At 48.0% G+C, this 18,275-nt stretch overlaps 1 protein-coding gene across 1 annotated transcript in view; it reads right to left on the minus strand.

Annotated features, from left to right (window-relative positions):
• Nucleotides 1-10,627: 10,627 nt before the first annotated feature.
• The window catches only part of HSD17B1 (hydroxysteroid 17-beta dehydrogenase 1), a 384,740-nt gene continuing 377,092 nt past the window's right edge, over nucleotides 10,628-18,275 (minus strand). The window contains exon 6 of the mRNA XM_040329791.1: nucleotides 10,628-10,870. Coding sequence (XP_040185725.1) covers nucleotides 10,700-10,870 — 171 coding nt within the window. The 3' untranslated portion in view covers nucleotides 10,628-10,699. The remainder of the gene's footprint in view (nucleotides 10,871-18,275) is intronic.

Raw genomic sequence — 18,275 nt, forward strand, 5'->3', positions numbered from 1 at the left:
CCCTTCTTGGTCAAAGCGATAATAGGCGCGGCAATGGAAGAGTAATTCCTGATGAACTGCCTATAATAATTTGTGAAACCAAGAAAGCGCTGTGTGGCCTTGAGGCTAGCAGGAAGAGGCCAGTTGGTAATGGCTAAGACCTTCCCAGGATCCATACGAAGGCCCAAGCTTGATACAAAGCATCCTAGAAACAGGACCTCAGAACATTCAAAGGAGCATTTCTCCAGTTTGGCATAGAGATTATTCTCTCTGAGGCGCTGGAGTACAGTGCGGACATGGTTCCTGTGGACACGCAGATTTTCCGAAAAGATTTGAATGTCATCCAGATAGATGACAACAAACTGGTACAGCAGGTCCCTGAAGATTTCGTTGACAAAGTTTTGAAACACGGCTGGGGCATTACATAACCCAAAAGGCATGACCAGATACTCGTAATGGCCGTCGAATGAGGATGTACGCCCCTCTGAGATCCAACTTAGTGAAAATGGAGGCACCCCTCAACCTATCGAACAACTCAGATATCAAGGGTAAGGGGTAACGATTCTTAATAGTAACAGCATTCAAGCCTTGATAATCAATACAGGGTCTCAAGGTACCATCCTTCTTGGCAACAAAAAAGAACCCTGCTCCTGCAGGCGATGACGATTGCCGAATGAAACCTCTCTCAAGGTTTTCTGCGACATACTCAGACATGGCCTGGGTCTCCGGGATGGACAAAGGGTATGTGCGACCCCTGGGCAGAATTGCTCCAGGAACAAGGTCAATGGCACAGTCAAAAGATCTATGGGAAGGAAGCACCTCAGCTGATTTCTTACAGAACACATCCCGGTAATCGCTGTAAGCAGTGGGAAGATCCGAAGATACTGATGTGGTAGCAACCGGAAGTCTCCCCTTAGGAGTCACCTTGGAAAGACATGACGAGAAACATGAAGGGCCCCAAGCCAGAATCTGCCCAGAAGCCCAGTCCACATGGGGAGAGTGGAGCTGTAGCCAAGGAAGGCCCAATACAATGGGAGTGGAGGCTTTAGGTAGGATGAGAAAGGGATTCTCCACCAGGAGTGGATATCCTATCGACATCCTAATAGGTAGTGTCTGGAAGCGAATAGGACCCCCTGGGAGAATAGTGCCATCAATTGCCGAGACTACCAGCGGCGTAGTGAGGGGTGAAAGGGTAAGCTTCATAGAAGAAGCAGTTCTCCAGTCCATAAAGTTGCCGGCAGCCCGGAATCCAGATATGCAGAGATCGATAGGGGAGAAGTGCTTACATGAAGGGACACCGGAAGGAGCAGACGGGAAGGTGACGTTTCTGGGTCCAATACTCCACCTTCTAAATGTATTAGACCTGAGCGTTTCCCGGGGCGAAGCGAGCAGGAGTCACGAAGATGGCCCTTGCCTCCACAATAGAGGCACAAGCCCAGGGTTCTGCGTCTAGCACGTTCTTCGGGTGTTAGTCTGGTCCGGCCCAGCTGCATAGGTTCCTCAGCAGGCAGAGGATGGTCCACGGGACGAAGTGAGGGAAACACAGACTGGCTAAGACCTAGGGAGTGCTGGTGTCTTTTCTCAATGGACCTCTCCTGAAAACGAATATCGATCTGGTTGCACAGGGAGATGACATCGCCCAGACCGACGGGGATGGTTCTTCCCGCTAATTCGTCCTTCACTCGGTCAGAGAGGCCATGTAAAAAAGGTAGCGACCAGGGCCTCATTGTTCCAGCTCAATTCAGCTGAGAGTATACGGAACTGAAGAGCATATTGACCCACTGAACGAGATTCTTGGCGGAGACGTAGCAGAGCACTGGCCGCTGAAGAGACCCGAGTCGGCTCTTCAAAGATGTTCCGAATAGCTTTAGAAAGTTGAACAGGCTGGAAACTACCGGATCATTCCTCTCCCACATAGGGCCAGCCCAGGCTAAAGCTTCACCGGAAAGGAGGGAAATAATATAGGCTACCTTTGCCTGATCAGACAAGAAGTTTTGAGGCTGAAGTTCAAAATGGATGGTGCACTGGCTAAGAAACCCCCTGCAGGCCTTGGAGTCTCCAGAAAAACGGACTGGAGGTGGTAGCTTCAGCGAATGCGACTCTGCGACTGGTGTGACAGGCGCAGCCGCTGGTTGTACTTGGGGTTGTAGATTCGGGGTTCCCAACGAGGTCTGAAGCTGGTCAAAGCGGGAAGCCAGATCCTGAAGGAAACGCATCACCTGAGCCTGATTAGCTTCATGCGTCTCGAGTCTGCGAACAACGCCCTGTAATGGATTATCTGCGGGAAGCGGCACGTCGGCCGGGTTCATGGCTGTTCAAACTGTCAGGTCACCCGTGGCCAGGTGACAAGTGCACCCCGTAGGGGTCAGGGATGCACCACAGGGAAGTGAACCCTATAGCCGACTACTGCTGGCAGGGAGGAAGCGTAACCCAAGATCACCCAGGAGGCGGAGTCTAAGACCCAGTTTTGTATTCACCAGAGCCTTTAATGGTAAGGATGGTCTTGGCCGCAACTGGGTCCAGGTCGTGTTCCCGAGATTCCTCAAGTCACACTCCGCAGGGAGAAAGGGGAAGCAGCCAGCAGGACAAACAGCGGTGATGGGCAGGCCGAGGTCAGGGCAACAGGCAGACAAGGATAACCGTAGGACATGCAAATAGTCAGGGGCACAGGCAGACAAGGAAGTCGGGGACAAGCCAAAACGGTACACGGAAAGATGATCGTAGCACTCTGCAAACAGGAACTAGCAAACTACACTGCAGACAGGAACTAAGCATAGGAACCAGTGGCGCCTGGTGCTCAAAATTTTTGGGGGGGCGCAAACGAAAAAAAAAAAAAACAATTGCAGCCTCACTGTACCTATCAATTGTCACCACTGTGCCATGCCATCAAATGCAGTCACTGTGCCATCAAAACGCAACCACTGTGCCATCAAAATGCAGCCACTGTGCCATGCCATCAAATGCAGTCACTGTGCCATCAAAACGCAACCACTGTGCTATCAAAACGCAGCCACTGTGCCATGCCATCAAAACGCAGCCACCGTGCCATCAAAACGCAGCCACAATGCCATACCATTAAAAACGCAACCACTGTGCCATGCCATCAAAAACACAGCCACTGTGCCATGCCATCAAAACGCAGCCACCGTGCCATCAAAATGCAGCCACTGTGCCATGCCATCAAAACGCAACCACTGTGCCATGCCATCAAAACGCAGCCACTGTGCCATGCCATCAAAACGCAGCCACCGTGCCATCAAAATGCAGCCACTGTGCCATGCCATCAAAACGCAGCCACTGTGCCATGCCATCAAAACGCAGCCACCGTGCCATCAAAACGCAGCCACTGTTACATAGTTACATAGTTAGTCAGGTTGAAAAAAGACACAAGTCCATCCAGTTCAACCACAAAAAATAAAAAAACTAAATAAATAACACATTACAATCCTATACACCCAACTCCATACCCACAGTTGATCCAGAGGAAGGCAAAAAACCCCAGCAGAGCATGATCCAATTTGCTACAGCAGGGGGAAAAAATCCTTCCTGATCCCCCGAGAGGCAATCGGATTTACCCTGGATCAACTTTACCTACAAATCTTAGTACTCAGTTATTTTATGTACATTTAGGAAAGTATCCAGGCCTTTCTTAAAGCAATCTACTGAGCTGGCCAGAACCACCTCTGGAGGGAGTCTGTTCCACATTTTCACAGCTCTTACTGTGAAAAAACCTTTCCATACGGAAAGGTTTTTTCACAGTAAGAGCTGTGAAAATGTGGAAATCTTGGAGGTGAAATCTCTTTTCCTCTAGACGTAAAGAGTGCCCCCTTGTCCTCAGTGTTGACCGTAAAGTGAATAACTCAACACCAAGTTCACTGTATGGACCTCTTATATATTTGTACATGTTGATCATATCCCCCCTTATTCTCCTCTTCTCAAGAGTGAATAGATTTAGTTCTTCTAATCTTTCCTCATAGCTGAGCTCCTCCATGCCTCTTATCAGTTTGGTTGCCCCTCTCTGCACTTTCTCCAGTTCTCCGATATCCTTTTTGAGAACTGGTGCCCAAAACTGAACTGCATATTCCAGATGAGGTCTTACTAATGATTTGTACAGGGGCAAAATTATATCTCTGTCTCTGGAGTCCATACCTCTCTTAATACAAGAAAGGACTTTGGTTGCTTTGGAAACCACAGCTTGGCATTGCATGCCATTATTGAGCTTATGATCAACTAAAACCCCCAGATCCTTCTCCACTACACATCCCCCCAGTTGTACTCCCCCTAGCATGTATGACGCATGCATATTCTTATTCCCTAAGTGCATAACTTTACATTTATCAACATTAAACCTCATCTGCCACTCAGTCGCCCAATTAGACAGAGCATTGAGGTTGGCTTGTAAATTGCCGACATCCTGTAAGGACGTTATTCCACTGCATAGCTTGGTGTCATCTGCAAAGACAGAAATGTTACTTTTGATCTCAGACCCAATATCATTTATAAATATATTGAAAAGTAAGGGTCCCAGCACTGAACCTTGGGGTACACCACTGATAACCTTAGACCATTCAGAGTAAGAATCATTAACCCTGACTCTCTGAATTCTGTCTTTCAGTCAGTTTTCTATCCATTTACAAACTGATATATCCAATCCTGTAGACCTTACCTTACACATGAGCCGTGTGTGCGGAACTGTATCGAACGCTTTTGCAAAATCCAAATATATCACGTCCACAGCCACTCCTCTGTCCAAGGTTTTACTTACCTCTTCATAAAAGGAAATCAGGTTTGTCTGACAACTTCTGTCTTTCATGAATCCATGCTGTCTGTTGCTTAAATAGTGTTTTTCCAGCAATAACTCGTCTATGTGGTCTTTTATTAATCTCTCCAGTAACCTCCCAGCTATAGAAGTTAAACTAACAGGTCTATAGTTACTTGGTAAAGACTTTGTTCCCTTTTTAAATATGGGCACTACCATGACCCTGCGCCAATCCAGTGGTACTATTCCTGTCATTAATGAGTCCCTAAATATTAGATACAGTGGCTTTGAAATGACAGAGCTCAATTCATTTAGGATCCGTGGGTGGATGCCATCTGGTCCAGGTGCTTTATCCAACTTTATTCTGTCTAAATATTTCTGGACCATATCACTTTTGAGCCATTGTGGATTTGGGGCACTCTCCCAACCCCATTTTGGACATGAGCCCCTCCCCCATGCTCCATTGTATACACAGAGCTGAAGAAAGCATTTAATAAATTTGCCTTCTCTTTGTCCCCAGTCACCCACTCTAGATTATTTTGTAAGGGGCCTATATGCTCAGACTTCACCTTTTTACTATTAATATATTTAAAGAATTTTTTGGGGTTTGTCCTACTATCTTTTGCAATCTGTCGTTCATTTTGAATTTTTGCATCCTTGATTCCCTTTTTACATATCCTGTTATATTCTTTGTAACATTTAAACGACACTAGTGTTCCTTCATTTTTATATTTTTTAAAAGCTACTTTCTTATTGTTTATAGCTTTTTTAACTTTGACCGTGAGCCACATAGGTTTTATTTTTAGCCTTTTAAACTTATTGCCCATGGGAACATACTTTGCAGTGAGGTTCCACACAGTCTTTTTGAAGAATTCCCATTTCTGTTCTGTGTTCATCGGTGCCAATAGTTCCTCCCAGTCCAAGTCCTGGAGAGCAGCCCTCATCCTTGGAAAATTTGCTCTCTTAAAATTTAGTGTTTTAATATTTCCTGTATGTATTTCTTGCTTATAGTTAACATTAAATGAAATCATGTTATGATCACTGCTACCCAGGTGTTCCTTTATCTGAACATTAGTAATAAGCTCTGCATGGTTTGAGATTATCAGGTCCAACAGAGCATCATTCCTAGTTGGGGCCTCAATAAACTGCACCATAAAATTGTCCTGCAATAGGTTTTTAAATTTTTGTCCTTTAACTGTCCCAGAAGTGCCATTAGTCCAGTCAATTTCTGGGTAGTTAAAATCCCCCATTATTATCACCGTCCCAGCCCTTGCAGCCCTTTCCATCTGTGCAAGGAGCTGAGTCTCCACCTCCTCATTAACATTTGGTGGTTTATAACAAACTCCAATGATTAATTTTGAACTACGCACATCTGTATGCAGTTCCACCCATAATGCTTCAGCCTCATCACACTCTCCATCAACCAGGTTCTCTTTCACGCTTGCTTTGAGGTCACTTCTCACATAGAGACAGACCCCTCCACCTTTCCTTTTTACCCTGTCTTTCCGAAAGAGAGCATAGCCAGGAATATTAATAGCCCAGTCATGTGAGGATTGAAGCCAAGTTTCAGCAATACCGATTACATCATAGCTCTCCTCATGCGCCAGAGCTTCCAACTCACCTGTTTTGCTTGACAGACTTCTGGCATTGGTGAACAAACACTTAAATGTATTGTTACATTTTTCTCTGGTGTTTTTCATATAATTTATAGTAGTACAAATGGCACTATTATTTCCAATGGCTGTTTGCAACATGGGAACTTTCTTATCACCTGCCATAACCCTCCCCCTATCTATCCCCATCCCACTCTCCATTAATGTCTGACCCCTAGCTGACCTGTGTGCCCGATGTAATTCTAATTCACCCTCCCCTCAATCCTAGTTTAAATACTCCTCCAGCATTCCCATAAACCTCTCCCCCAGCACAGCAGACCTCCTTCCATTCAAGTGCAAACCGTCTTTAGCATATAGGTTGCACCCCAATGAAAAGTCAGCCCAGTGCTCTAGAAACCCAAATCCCTCCTTCCTACACCAGGTATTTAGCCATGCATTCAGCTCTCTAATCTCCCCCTGCCTTTCCTGTGTTGCGCATGGCACAGGCAATATTTCAGAGAATATCACCTTGGAGGTCCTTCCCTTCATCTTGCAGCCTAGTTCTTTAAATTGATTCTTAAGGAGCCTCCACCTTCCATGTATACTGTCATTGGTTCCAACGTGGACCAAGACAGCTGGGTCATGCCCAGCCCCTCCCAGTAATTTATCCACCCGGTCCACCACATGCCGAACCCTGGCACCAGGGAGACAGCAAACCATTCGGTTGAAGCGATCCTGGCGACAAATTATTCTATCAGTCCTTCTGATTATAGAATCCCCTATTACCAACAACTGTCTAGGCCTACCTGCACTCCCCTCCCCACCTCTACTAGATGGGTTGCTCTCCCGGCTGTTAGGGGTAGCAGTAACATCTAGGGCTGCCACCTCTGTGTTTGCCACCTCCACATCATCACCCAACTTGGCAAATTTGTTTTGATGCACAAATACAGGACTGGCCTTCCCTTTCTTCACGCCCCTTCCACTCCCTCTAACTACATTAACCCATCTCCCTATCTGATAATCCTGACTTGCCCCTCCACCATGCCATCAAAACGCAGCCACCCTGCCATGCCATCAAAACACAGCCACTGTGCCATACCATCAAACGCAGCTACTGTGCCATCAATTGTCACCACTATGTCATCAAACACAGCCCCCAATTGTCGCCACTGTGCCCCCAATTGTTGCCACTGTGCCCCCAATTGTCACCACTGTGCCCCCAATTGTAGCCACTGTGCCCCCAATTGTAGCCACTGTGCCCCCAATTGTAGCCACTGTGCCCAGTACCCCCCCGACACTTACCTTTATGGCTTCTACGTCCCTCGATGTCCCTCATCCCGCCCTCGATGACGCTTCAGCCAATCAGGTTACCTGATTGGCTGAGACGCCTGTCAGTCTTATCCTCGGACGTACGGCCGGTACGCCCCGAGGATGAGCTTCATGAAGCCGACTACAGCCTCAGGGCTGTACTCGGACAGCCTATCAGGGCCGCTGGCCCTGATAGGCACTTCCACACAGCCAGTCAGCTGCCGCTATCCAGCTGACTGGCGCTCAACTTCCGGCCAGCTGAATAGTGGACGGCAGCGGCGAAAATATACAGATTCATACAGTGTATGAATCTGTATATTTTACTGGCTGTGAGCGAGCCAGAGGGGGCGGCGCTCCTGCGTCCCTATGGAAGCACCGCCACTGATAGGAACACTGTTGAACAGCACTGCAGACCTGTAGAGCAACAGTTAATAAAGGCTTCCTGGGATGGACTAGGGTGGAGCCATACAGGAAGAGGAAGATAAAAAGGGGAACCAGAATAGGGTCAGCCTCTAATGAACACATGGAGATCAGGTAAGCAGACAGACTTGATGCATATTCATGACAGTTTGCTGTTAGGTGAACGCCTGTGGGCTAATTTTTGGGGCATGGGGCATTACTTCTGTATCCGGTGAATGCCTATTGTACCACCAGCCACAGAATACAAAGTTGTTTGCTGTCAGGTAAACGCCTGTGGCCGTGGGCTAATTTTTGGGGCATGTAATGGCAGGGCTGGTGCAAGGATTTTTGACACCCTAGGCGAAACCTCATTTTGCGCCCCCCCCCTTTGGCTCCATCCCTGACCCCACCCCCTTTTTCCTGCCCACGTATACCCCACCTTTTTTAGATTGCTACCATTCTTTTGGGGGGGGGGTGTCAGTCACTGAGCCTGGAGGTGGTGGGGGCATCAGTACGGCGCTCCTGACTGATGTGTGCTCTAGGCTGGCGATATGGAGTGCCACCTCCATCAGTGCAGCTTATCAGTGGGAACTCCTCATTATGGGCACAGCAGGTGTACAGACCCCAGAACTCAGCACAGGGATGGTGGGAACCCCTCATAATGGGCACAGCAGGTGTACAGACTCCAGAACTCAGCACAGGGATGGTGGGAACCCCTAATAGGCACAGCAGGTGTACAGACCCCAGAACTCGGCACAGGGATGGTGGGAACCTCTCATAATGGTGATAGCGGGTGTACAGACCCCAGCACAGGGATGGTGGGAACCCCTCATAATGGGCACAGCGGGTGTACAGACCTCAGCACAGGGATGGTGGGAACCTCTCATAATGGGCACAGCAGGTGTACAGACCCCAGAACTCGGCACAGGGATGGTGGGAACCTCTCATAATGGTGATAGCGGGTGTACAGACCCCAGCACAGGGATGGTGGGAACCCCTCATAATGGGCACAGCAGGTGTACAGACCCCAGAACTCAGCACAGGGATGGTGGGAACCTCTCATAATGGGCACAGCAGGTGTACAGACCCCAGAACTCGGCACAGGGATGGTGGGAACCTCTCATAATGATGATAGCGGGTGTACAGACCCCAGCACAGGGATGGTGGGAACCCCTCATAATGGGCACAGCAGGTGTACAGACCCCAGAACTCAGCACAGGGATGGTGGGAACCTCTCATAATGGGCACAGCAGGTGTACAGACCCCAGAACTCAGCACAGGGATGGTGGGAACCCCTAATAGGCACAGCGGTTATAAAAATACAGCCCAGTTCTTGTAAATGCTGCACCCCCAGGCAGTATCAGCTGTAACCAGGGCAGCAGCCTGATCTGTAGGCAATGTCTTCCATGGGGGGGTCACCAACAAACATAAAGAGACCCAACATACTGACCACCCTGCACAGCACTGATATCAGTAATAACACGTGTAGCTGGACACTGATCACTCACCCACATCCTCTGCTTCCAAAACCTGCCATGCTGTGACCTGTGCAATGTGACCAGGGGAGGGGGTGGAACATTCCAAGGAGCTGGGGGGTTATCAGAAGGAAGAGCTGAACTGAAGGCTGGTATGATATCATCCTGTCCTGAAAGTTGCAGAAAGCCAAAGGAACAGTTTACTGTGCCATGGGGGGAGGGGAGGGGGGCTGAGTGTGTGCAGAGAGAGCATTAGAGGAGTGAATGTGCTGCAATGTGAAGTCTGTGTGGCTGCATTTACAAGCACCAGTCTCTGTATTTCCTCCACTGGTGTGTGTCTCTTTATACATGGGATCTGCGGCTCCCCCCAGCTAGGACTTTGTGTGTCGGTGCCCAGGATGAGTGTCAGGAGCTGGGCGGAAGACACTTCACTTACAGGCTGCTCTGTGTATTGTTCCTAGGAAGGAGAGGAGCGCAGATCTCTCCCATACACATGTACTGCACATGTACTGCAGAGCGGCTCCACTAAAAATCTGCATTCCCCAGTGACTGAATGACCAGCGCCGGCGATGGGCGGCACTTACTTCTATATGCCTATTGTACCACCAGCCACGGAATACAAAGTTGTTTGCTGTCAGGTGAACGCCTGTTGGCTAATTTTTGGGGCCTGTAATGGCCGACACTTACTTTTGTATCCGGTGAATAGCTTAATGTACCTCCAGCCACAGAATACAAAGTTATTTGCTGTCAGGTGAACGCCTGTTGGCTAATTTTTGGGGACTGTAATGGCCGGCACTTACTTATGTATCCGGTTTTTCACTTAATACTTCTGGTATGTCAGTGTCCATGTTGTGGGACTATTTGTGCACAGCTAGTAAGTATTTTGTGGCTGCAAATATGACCTGCAGGTTTTTACTATTTGCCTACCATAAAAGTCAATGGGGCCCGCCACAAACTTGCGGTTCGCAAAAATTTGCGAAAGTTTGCGGTTAGCGTTCGCGAACCGTCCCGTCAGATGTTCGTCCATCACTACTGGCAGGAGCATGTAACATTAACAGAATGAGATACAGATCTCTTTTAAATTAGAAAATAACACTTGTAAATATTATGTTTTTATTATGCATGTCATTGATTTCACAACCATGAATAGACAGTATTACAATATCATCATGTGCCCACTTGGTTGTTCACTGTCCTTCCTCCTTTGGCTTTGCTTTGGAAAACACAAACTTGTGCATAGCGTGGATGTACTCTGATCCACTTGCACATGATAACTTCAGCTTGGTAAGTGGCATAAAAAATTGTGTTGTGAAATATCGGAGCGCTGGGACTTGAGCCTCAATGGCTTCCAGAAACACCTATAATGAAAACACAAAGAATTGATAATGAGAACACTCACCAACAGAGAAAATAGTCTAATGCCACGTACACACGATCAGAAATTCCAACAAGAAAAGTCCGATGTGAGCTTTTGGCCAGAAATTCCGTGTGTAGGCTCCATCAGAATTTTTCTGTCGGAATTTCCGCTGAGAAAAATTTGAGATCTGGTTCTCCAATTTTCCAACAAGAAAAGTTCTTGGAGGAAATTCTGATCGTCTGTATGCAATTCCGACGCACCAAAGACCACGCATGCTTGGAATCAAGTTGACGCATGCTCGAAAACATTGAAATACATTTTTCTCAGCTCATCATAGTGTTGTACGTCACCGTGTTCTTGACAGTCGGAATTTGGTGTGACTATGTGTATGCAAGACAAGTTTGGCCTTGTACACACGATCAGTCCATCCGATGAGAACGGTCTGAAGGACCGTTGTCTTAGGTTAACCGATGAAGCTGACTGATGGTCTGATGTGCCTACACACCATAGGTTAAATAACCGATTGTGTCAGAACGCGGTGACGTAAAACACAACGACGTGCGGAAAAAAACGAAGTTCAATGCTTCCAAGCATGCGTCAACTTGATTCTGAGCATGCGCAGGTTTTTAACAGATGCTTTTGCATACTAACGATCGGTTTTGACCTATCGGTTAGGCGTTCAATTTTAAAGCAAGTTCCTATTTTTTTGACCAAAGGTTAACTAACCTATGGCGCCCACACACGATTGGTTTGGACCGATGAAAATGGTCCATCAGACCATTCTCATCGGATGGACTGATCGTGTGTACGAGGCCTTAGAGCCAAGATTCCGTCGGAAAAAAAAATCCACGTTTTTCTTGTCTGATTTTCCGATCGTGTGTATGCGGCATTACACTACAGGCTATGAACATTTTTATAGGAGGAGAAATAACACGAGGGAGACCTCAGTAATGTGTAAATGGCCAAACAAATGGACTTTCAGTGGAGAGATCTGGATAATGCCTGCAGCTACAGGTATCCCCCAGATATATTTTCTTTAGCCAGTGATTCCCTACAATGTAAAAGCCATCCTAGCGGCGCTGGGTTACCACAGAGCTGGCGGAGGATGGTCCTCAGTCATCTCTATGAGCCTGAGAGGCCTGAAGTGACGTCATGACGATGTAAACATTGAGTCCCCCCCCCCCCTAGAAAGCAGAGATCAATTCTTGTTTTTTTTGTTCTATCTCATACTTTCCAGGGTAGAGGAGAAATCTGGGGTCTTATAGACCCCAGATCTCTCCATAAAGAGAACCTGTCATGCTTTATTTCTATCACAAGGGATGTTTACATTTTTTGTGATGGGCATAAATGTGATAAAAAATAAAAGTTTAAGGAACAGTATAAAAATATTTTTAAAGCAATCCTGTCCCCTCGTGCTCACATGCAGAAGCGAGCACATACATAGGTTGCGCCTGCATATGTAAATGGTGTTTGCACCACACATGTGAGGTATCAACACGTACGGCAGAGTGAGAGCAATAATTATAGCACTAGACCTCCTCTGTAACTCTAAACTGGTAACCTGTAAAATTCCACAAGCGTCTGCAATTGTAAAGGGTGACATGTTAGGTATCTATTTAGTCAGCGTAACATCATCTTTATAAAAAAATGGGTTATGTATTTGTGTTTTTTTTGTATTTAAATTGAAGTGTACCGTTTCCCATAAAATTGCGTTTGAAAGATCACTGCGCAAATACCATGTGACATAATTTGCAATGGTCACCATTTTCTTCTCTAGGATATATTTAAGAAGGCCAGTATGGTGGCCTGAGTTTATGGGAGGAGCCCGGAGTGTATTTAAGCAGCCCCTCACACATGCTCTTTGTCGGTTCAGTGTGCGGTACTACACGTCACTGGGCCGACTCTTCCCAGCTCACCTCATGTCCTTAAGTCTGGGCATTCAATCGCATTCGACACCCTCCCGCCCTTCCCTTTTTCAGGGCACTTCTCAGCATATCCTTCTTCAATTAACTACCCATTACTTACCTTGGGTATGCCCCCTTTTCTTGGCATACTGACCAGACCACCAAAGCACACTTCAGGTCTATTTATGATGTAAGTCTTGTCGCGTGTTTATGTGATCCACATGACTCTCGGTCAGAGGGTAGGGATGAGCTTCGCGTTCGATACGAACGTATGTTCGACTCGACGACCGTTTGTCGAAACTCAAACAAAACGGGTCGTTCGCGCCAAATTCGAGTGACGCAAAACGTCCCATAATTCACTGCGGCGTTGAGCGCTGATGATTGGCCAAGCATGCTGTATGTCCCGCATGCTTGGCCAATCACAGCGCGCAAAAAACGAAGAGCCATAATTGGCCAAAGCCAGGCTGGCTTTGGCCAATTATGGCTCAGGGGGGTTTAGTACATGCCCCACACTATAAAAGGCAGCCTGCAAGGCGGCCTCGTGTAGTGTGTTCCGGCTTTGTGAAAGAGAAGAGCAGTCAGACAGTTAGAGAGAGAGATAGATAGAGACACAGGGCCATATCCTCAAAAGGGATACGCCGGCGTAAGCCGTCGTATCCCTGGTTCTAACTTTGGAACTGATCCACAGAATCAGTTTTCCAAAGTTAAGCAGAAGATCCGACATCTGTAAGGGACTTACACTGGCGGATCTTAGGATGCAGTACCGCATCCGCCGCTGGGGGCATTTCGAGTCGAAATGCCGCTTCTGGTATGCAAATTAGCACTTAGGGCGATCCACAAAGCTTTTCAGCTTCGTTTTTTCGCCGTAAGTTTTAGTTTGCAAGTGTAAAATTAGGGCTGCTTTTACATGGTGTAAAGTTAGTAACACCATGTAAAAGCACATTCAAGCGACGGCATTTGGTATGCATTCCTGAGAGGGAGAACTCCACGGCAATTTGTAAAATCAAAACCGGCATGGGTTCCCCCCCAGGAGCATACCAGGCCCTTAGGTCTGGTATGGGTTGTAAGGAGACCCCCATACGCCGAAAATTCGACGTAGGGGGTCCCCCTACAATCCATACCAGACCCGTATCCAAAGCACGCTACCCGGCCGGTCAGGAAAGGGATTGGGGACGAGCGAGCGCCCCCCCCCCCTCCTGAGCCGTGCCAGGCCGCATGCCCTCAACATGGGGGGGTTGGGTGCTCTGGGGCAGGGGGGCTACGGTAGGTACCCACGTGGTGGGTGCACGTGGGTAGGCACCCACCACGTGGGTACCTGCCGGAGCATGATGGGACGGTGATGCCTATATAAATGGGATGCAAGGCGCGCTTCCATCATTGCAGTGACAAGAGGCGACGTGTCAACATCGGAAGAGGGGAGAAGAACAGAAGAGAAGAAGGTGACGTCACAGAAGACCGCGCTGGCTGCCTGTTAGTAATTGAGCTAACACACGAACATAGCAGGCAGCCAGCGCTGAAGGAGAAGGCACCGGACAGCTGCAGAAGAACCGGGGTGCGCCGAGTCAACAGCGGAGAGCGGCGAAGATAGAAGAAGACCCCCGGAGAGCGGAGAAGACCCCCCCCCCCGGAGAGCGGAAGAAGAAGCCCCCCCCGGAGAGCGGAGAAGACCCCCGGAGAGCGGAAGAAGAAGCCCCCCCTGGTATTAGAGCTAATAAAGAAGACAGGGGGGGCCTCCGGAGCAGACTAATAAATTATTTTAAAAACCCTTGTGTTGTGTGTTTAATAACTTTAACTTTTTGCCTCCAGGTGAATGGGTATCCATTCACTTATCCATATCCATTCACTTAGGGTGGGGGGCCGGTATCTGGGGGCCCCCTTATTAAAGGGGACTCCCAGATTCCGATAAGCCCCCGCCCGCAGACCCCGACAACCAACGGCAAGGGTTGTCGGGAAGAGGTCCTGTCCTCATCAACATGGGGACAGGGTGCTCTGGGGTGGGGGGGCCCGCAGTGCGCCCCCCTGCCCCAGAGCACCCAACCCCCCATGTTGAGGGCATGCGGCCTGGCACGGCTCAGGACGGGGGGGGGGCGCTCGCTCGTTCCCATTCCTGACCGGCCGGGTAGCGTGCTTTGGATACGGGTCTGGTATGGATTGTAGGGGGACCCCCTACGTCGATTTTTCGGCGTAGGGGGGGTCTCCTTACAACCCATACCAGACCTAAGGGCCTGGTATGCTCCTGGGGGGGGAACCCATGCCGTTTTTTTCTTTGAAAATTGGCATGGAGTTCTCCCTCTCAGGAATGCATGCCGAGCGACGCTGTCAATTTTTTTAATAATTATTTGTTTTCCCGGCGCGTATATTTTTTTTTCACCCGTCGCAACTTTAGTGTCCCGTCGCAATCCACAAAGCCCGGCGTAAATTACGTTCGCGCGCTGCACGTCGCGAAAATTACGTCACACGCATGCGCAGTACGGCCGGCGCGGGAGCGCGCCTCATTTAAATTTTAAACGCCCCCCGGAGAGGAGGACCGCCTTGCGACGGAGGCACTTAAGTTACACGGCGTGTAATTTCTAGGTAAGTGCTTTGTGGATCAGGCACTTAGGTAGAAATTTTAAGTCAGTGTAACTTAACTGCTGAAAGTTAAGTTACGCCGCCTGGCTGAGGATTTGGCCCACAGTGTCTTTTCTACCAGTTCGATAAATAGATAGATAGAGCAGGAAGGCTAGTCAGTATAGTTAAATCTACAGTTTGTAGAGAATATATTCACATCCCTAGGAGTTGTCAATATATTTATAAACTGTATAGCTCAGCTAGATCTGCTATTAGTATCTGTCGGGCAGGAGATTGTTCTTCATGCAGTGCTCTAACGTGTTGTATTGCCTGCATTAGGGATTAGCTTAAACATAGTACTCCGTGTTATTCAACGTGTGCTAGTTAATTGCACATACACGCATTACCTGTTACTGCACGTGTGCAATTTATTTGCACAGAAACGCAGTCGCTGTTAATGCAAGTGGGCTATTGAATTGCACAGAAACGCAGCCGCTCTTACTCAGGGCCGGCCTTTGGGGTGTGCGAGCTGTGCGGCTGCACAGGGCGCCATGGGCAACAAGGGTGCAAGGGTGCCGTACGGCCATCACAGCTCGCAGAATGTGAGTCGCAGTCAGTTACTCACATGATCATCACAGGAGTCCGACTTCTACGAGTCCCAGCAGCAGGCGCTGCCAGGTCCCCCTGCACTGGGACTGGATTAACCACTTGCCGTCGCCGCACCGTCGAAATACGTCCACAAGGTGGCTCTCCTAGGCGAGATCACGTTATATGACGTCCTGCCTATTAGCCGCCACTAGGGGCGCACGCGCGGCCCCCGCTCGCCCCCGACTCCCGTGCGTGTGCCCGGCTCGGTACAGAGCGGGGAACGGGAGCTGTGTGTGTAAACATACAGCTCTCGTTCCTGTCAGCAGGGGAAATGCTGATTTTCTGTTCATACACTGTATGAACAGAAGATCAGTGTTTCCCCTAGTGAGGCCACCCCCCCCCCCACAGTAAGAACACACCCAGGCATACTTAACCCCTTCCCCGCCCCCTAGTGTTAACCCCTTCACTGCCAGTGGCATTTTTATAGTAATCTAATGCATTTTTATAGCACTGATCGCTATAAAAATGCCAATGGTCCCAAAAATGTGTCAAAAATGTCCGAAGTGTCCGCCATAATGTCGCAATACCGAAAAAAAATCGCTGATCGCCGCCATTACTAGTAAAAAAAAATATTAATAAAAATGCCATAAAAATACCCCCTATTTTGTAAACGCTATAACTTTTGCGCAAACCAATCAATAAACGCTTATTGCGATTTTTTTTTTACGAAAAATATGTAGAAGAATACGTATCGGCCTAAACTGAGGAAAAAAAAAGTTTTTTTATATATTTTTGGGGGATATTTATTACAGCAAAAAGTAAAAAATATTCATTTTTTTCAAAATTGTCGTTCTATTTTTGTTTATAGCGCAAAAAATAAAAAACGCAGAGGTGATCAAATACCACCAAAAGAAAGCTCTATTTGTGGGAAAAAAAGGACGCCAATTTTGTTTGGGAGCCACGTCGCACGACCGCGCAATTGTCTGTTAAAGCGACGCAGTCCCGAATCGCAAAAAGTACTCTGGTCTTTGGGCAGCAATATGGTCCGGGGGGTAAGTGGTTAAGAGCAACGCATTGGCTGCGGCACCTGAAAAAAAATGGCTGCTGCCGGCCCCGACAGGCACACTGCTCGGGAAAGCCAGAGAACGTTCAGCTATTCTTGGGCAGACGGCGCATGTGCAGTGGCGTCTAAGCGCCGGGCGGCGACATTTTTAAATGCAAAGCCGCACCGTCCACCAAAAGGGAAGTCACACTGAGCCCCTGGCCCTGCATGCATCTACTTTTTCAGATTTTTATAGCCAGTCTACACACAGAAGGGGGAGGAGGATATAAGGGACTTAACATAAGAAAAAAAAAAGAAGTAAAATACAATTATTATTTGTTACAAATATTTTTTTGTTGTTTAGGTGACCAGGGGAAGAGGGGTGAAGATGGGGGGGGGGGGGGCATCACAGGATTAGCTCGCACAGGGCGCCTGACCACCTAAGGCCGGCCCTGCTCTTACTGCGTGTGTGCTGTTTAATAGCAACTAAACGCAGTTGGTGTCACTGCGTGTGTGCTGTTACATAGCACTTGAATGCAGTCGCTCTTACTGCGCGGGTGCTGTTTAATACCACCTCAACGCAGTTGGTGTCACTGCATCTATTTTGTTACATAGCACCTGAACGCAGTCGCTCTTACTGCGCGTGTGCAGTTTACTAACATCTGAACGCAGTTGGTGTCACTGCGTCTGTTTTGTTACATAGAACCTGAACGCAGTCGCTCTTACTGCGCGTGTGCAGTTACATAGCACCTGAACGCAGTAGGTGTCACTGCGTCTGTTTTGTTACATAGCACCTGAACGCAGTCGCTCTTACTGCCCCTAACAGGGGCGCCTAATAAAAATTTTTGATGCAATACTTTGCACGTGGCTCCTTGTTGCACTCCAATTAAAGATATTGGGAGGGGTTGCAGTGTTGTGTTGTGCCTAAGGCCTAATTTTTCTGCCCCTGTGTAACAGGGGCGTCTGATAACAATTTTTGATGCAATACTTTGCACGTGGCTCCTTGTTGCGCTCCAATTACAGATATTGGGAGGGGTTGCAGTGTTGTGTTGTGCCTACGGACACATTTTTGTGCCCCTGTGTAACAGGGGCGTCTTATAACAATTTTTATGTTTCAATATTTTTATTAGAAAGGATAAAATGGTATAAACATACAAGAAGCATATCTGGTCATTGTACAGTCATAACAGCATATGGAATTTCAATACCGAGGGATCTGATGCCCTAAGCTCGCAGTTGGAATACCAGGAAAACATCAACAAAGGATAAACAAAAACAAAATACAAAATCCAATGGAGAATGCATAGATTATCTACGAACAA

Source organism: Rana temporaria, chromosome 12 (genome assembly GCF_905171775.1).
Source record: "Rana temporaria chromosome 12, aRanTem1.1, whole genome shotgun sequence".
Classification (NCBI taxonomy): Eukaryota; Metazoa; Chordata; class Amphibia; order Anura; family Ranidae; genus Rana; species Rana temporaria.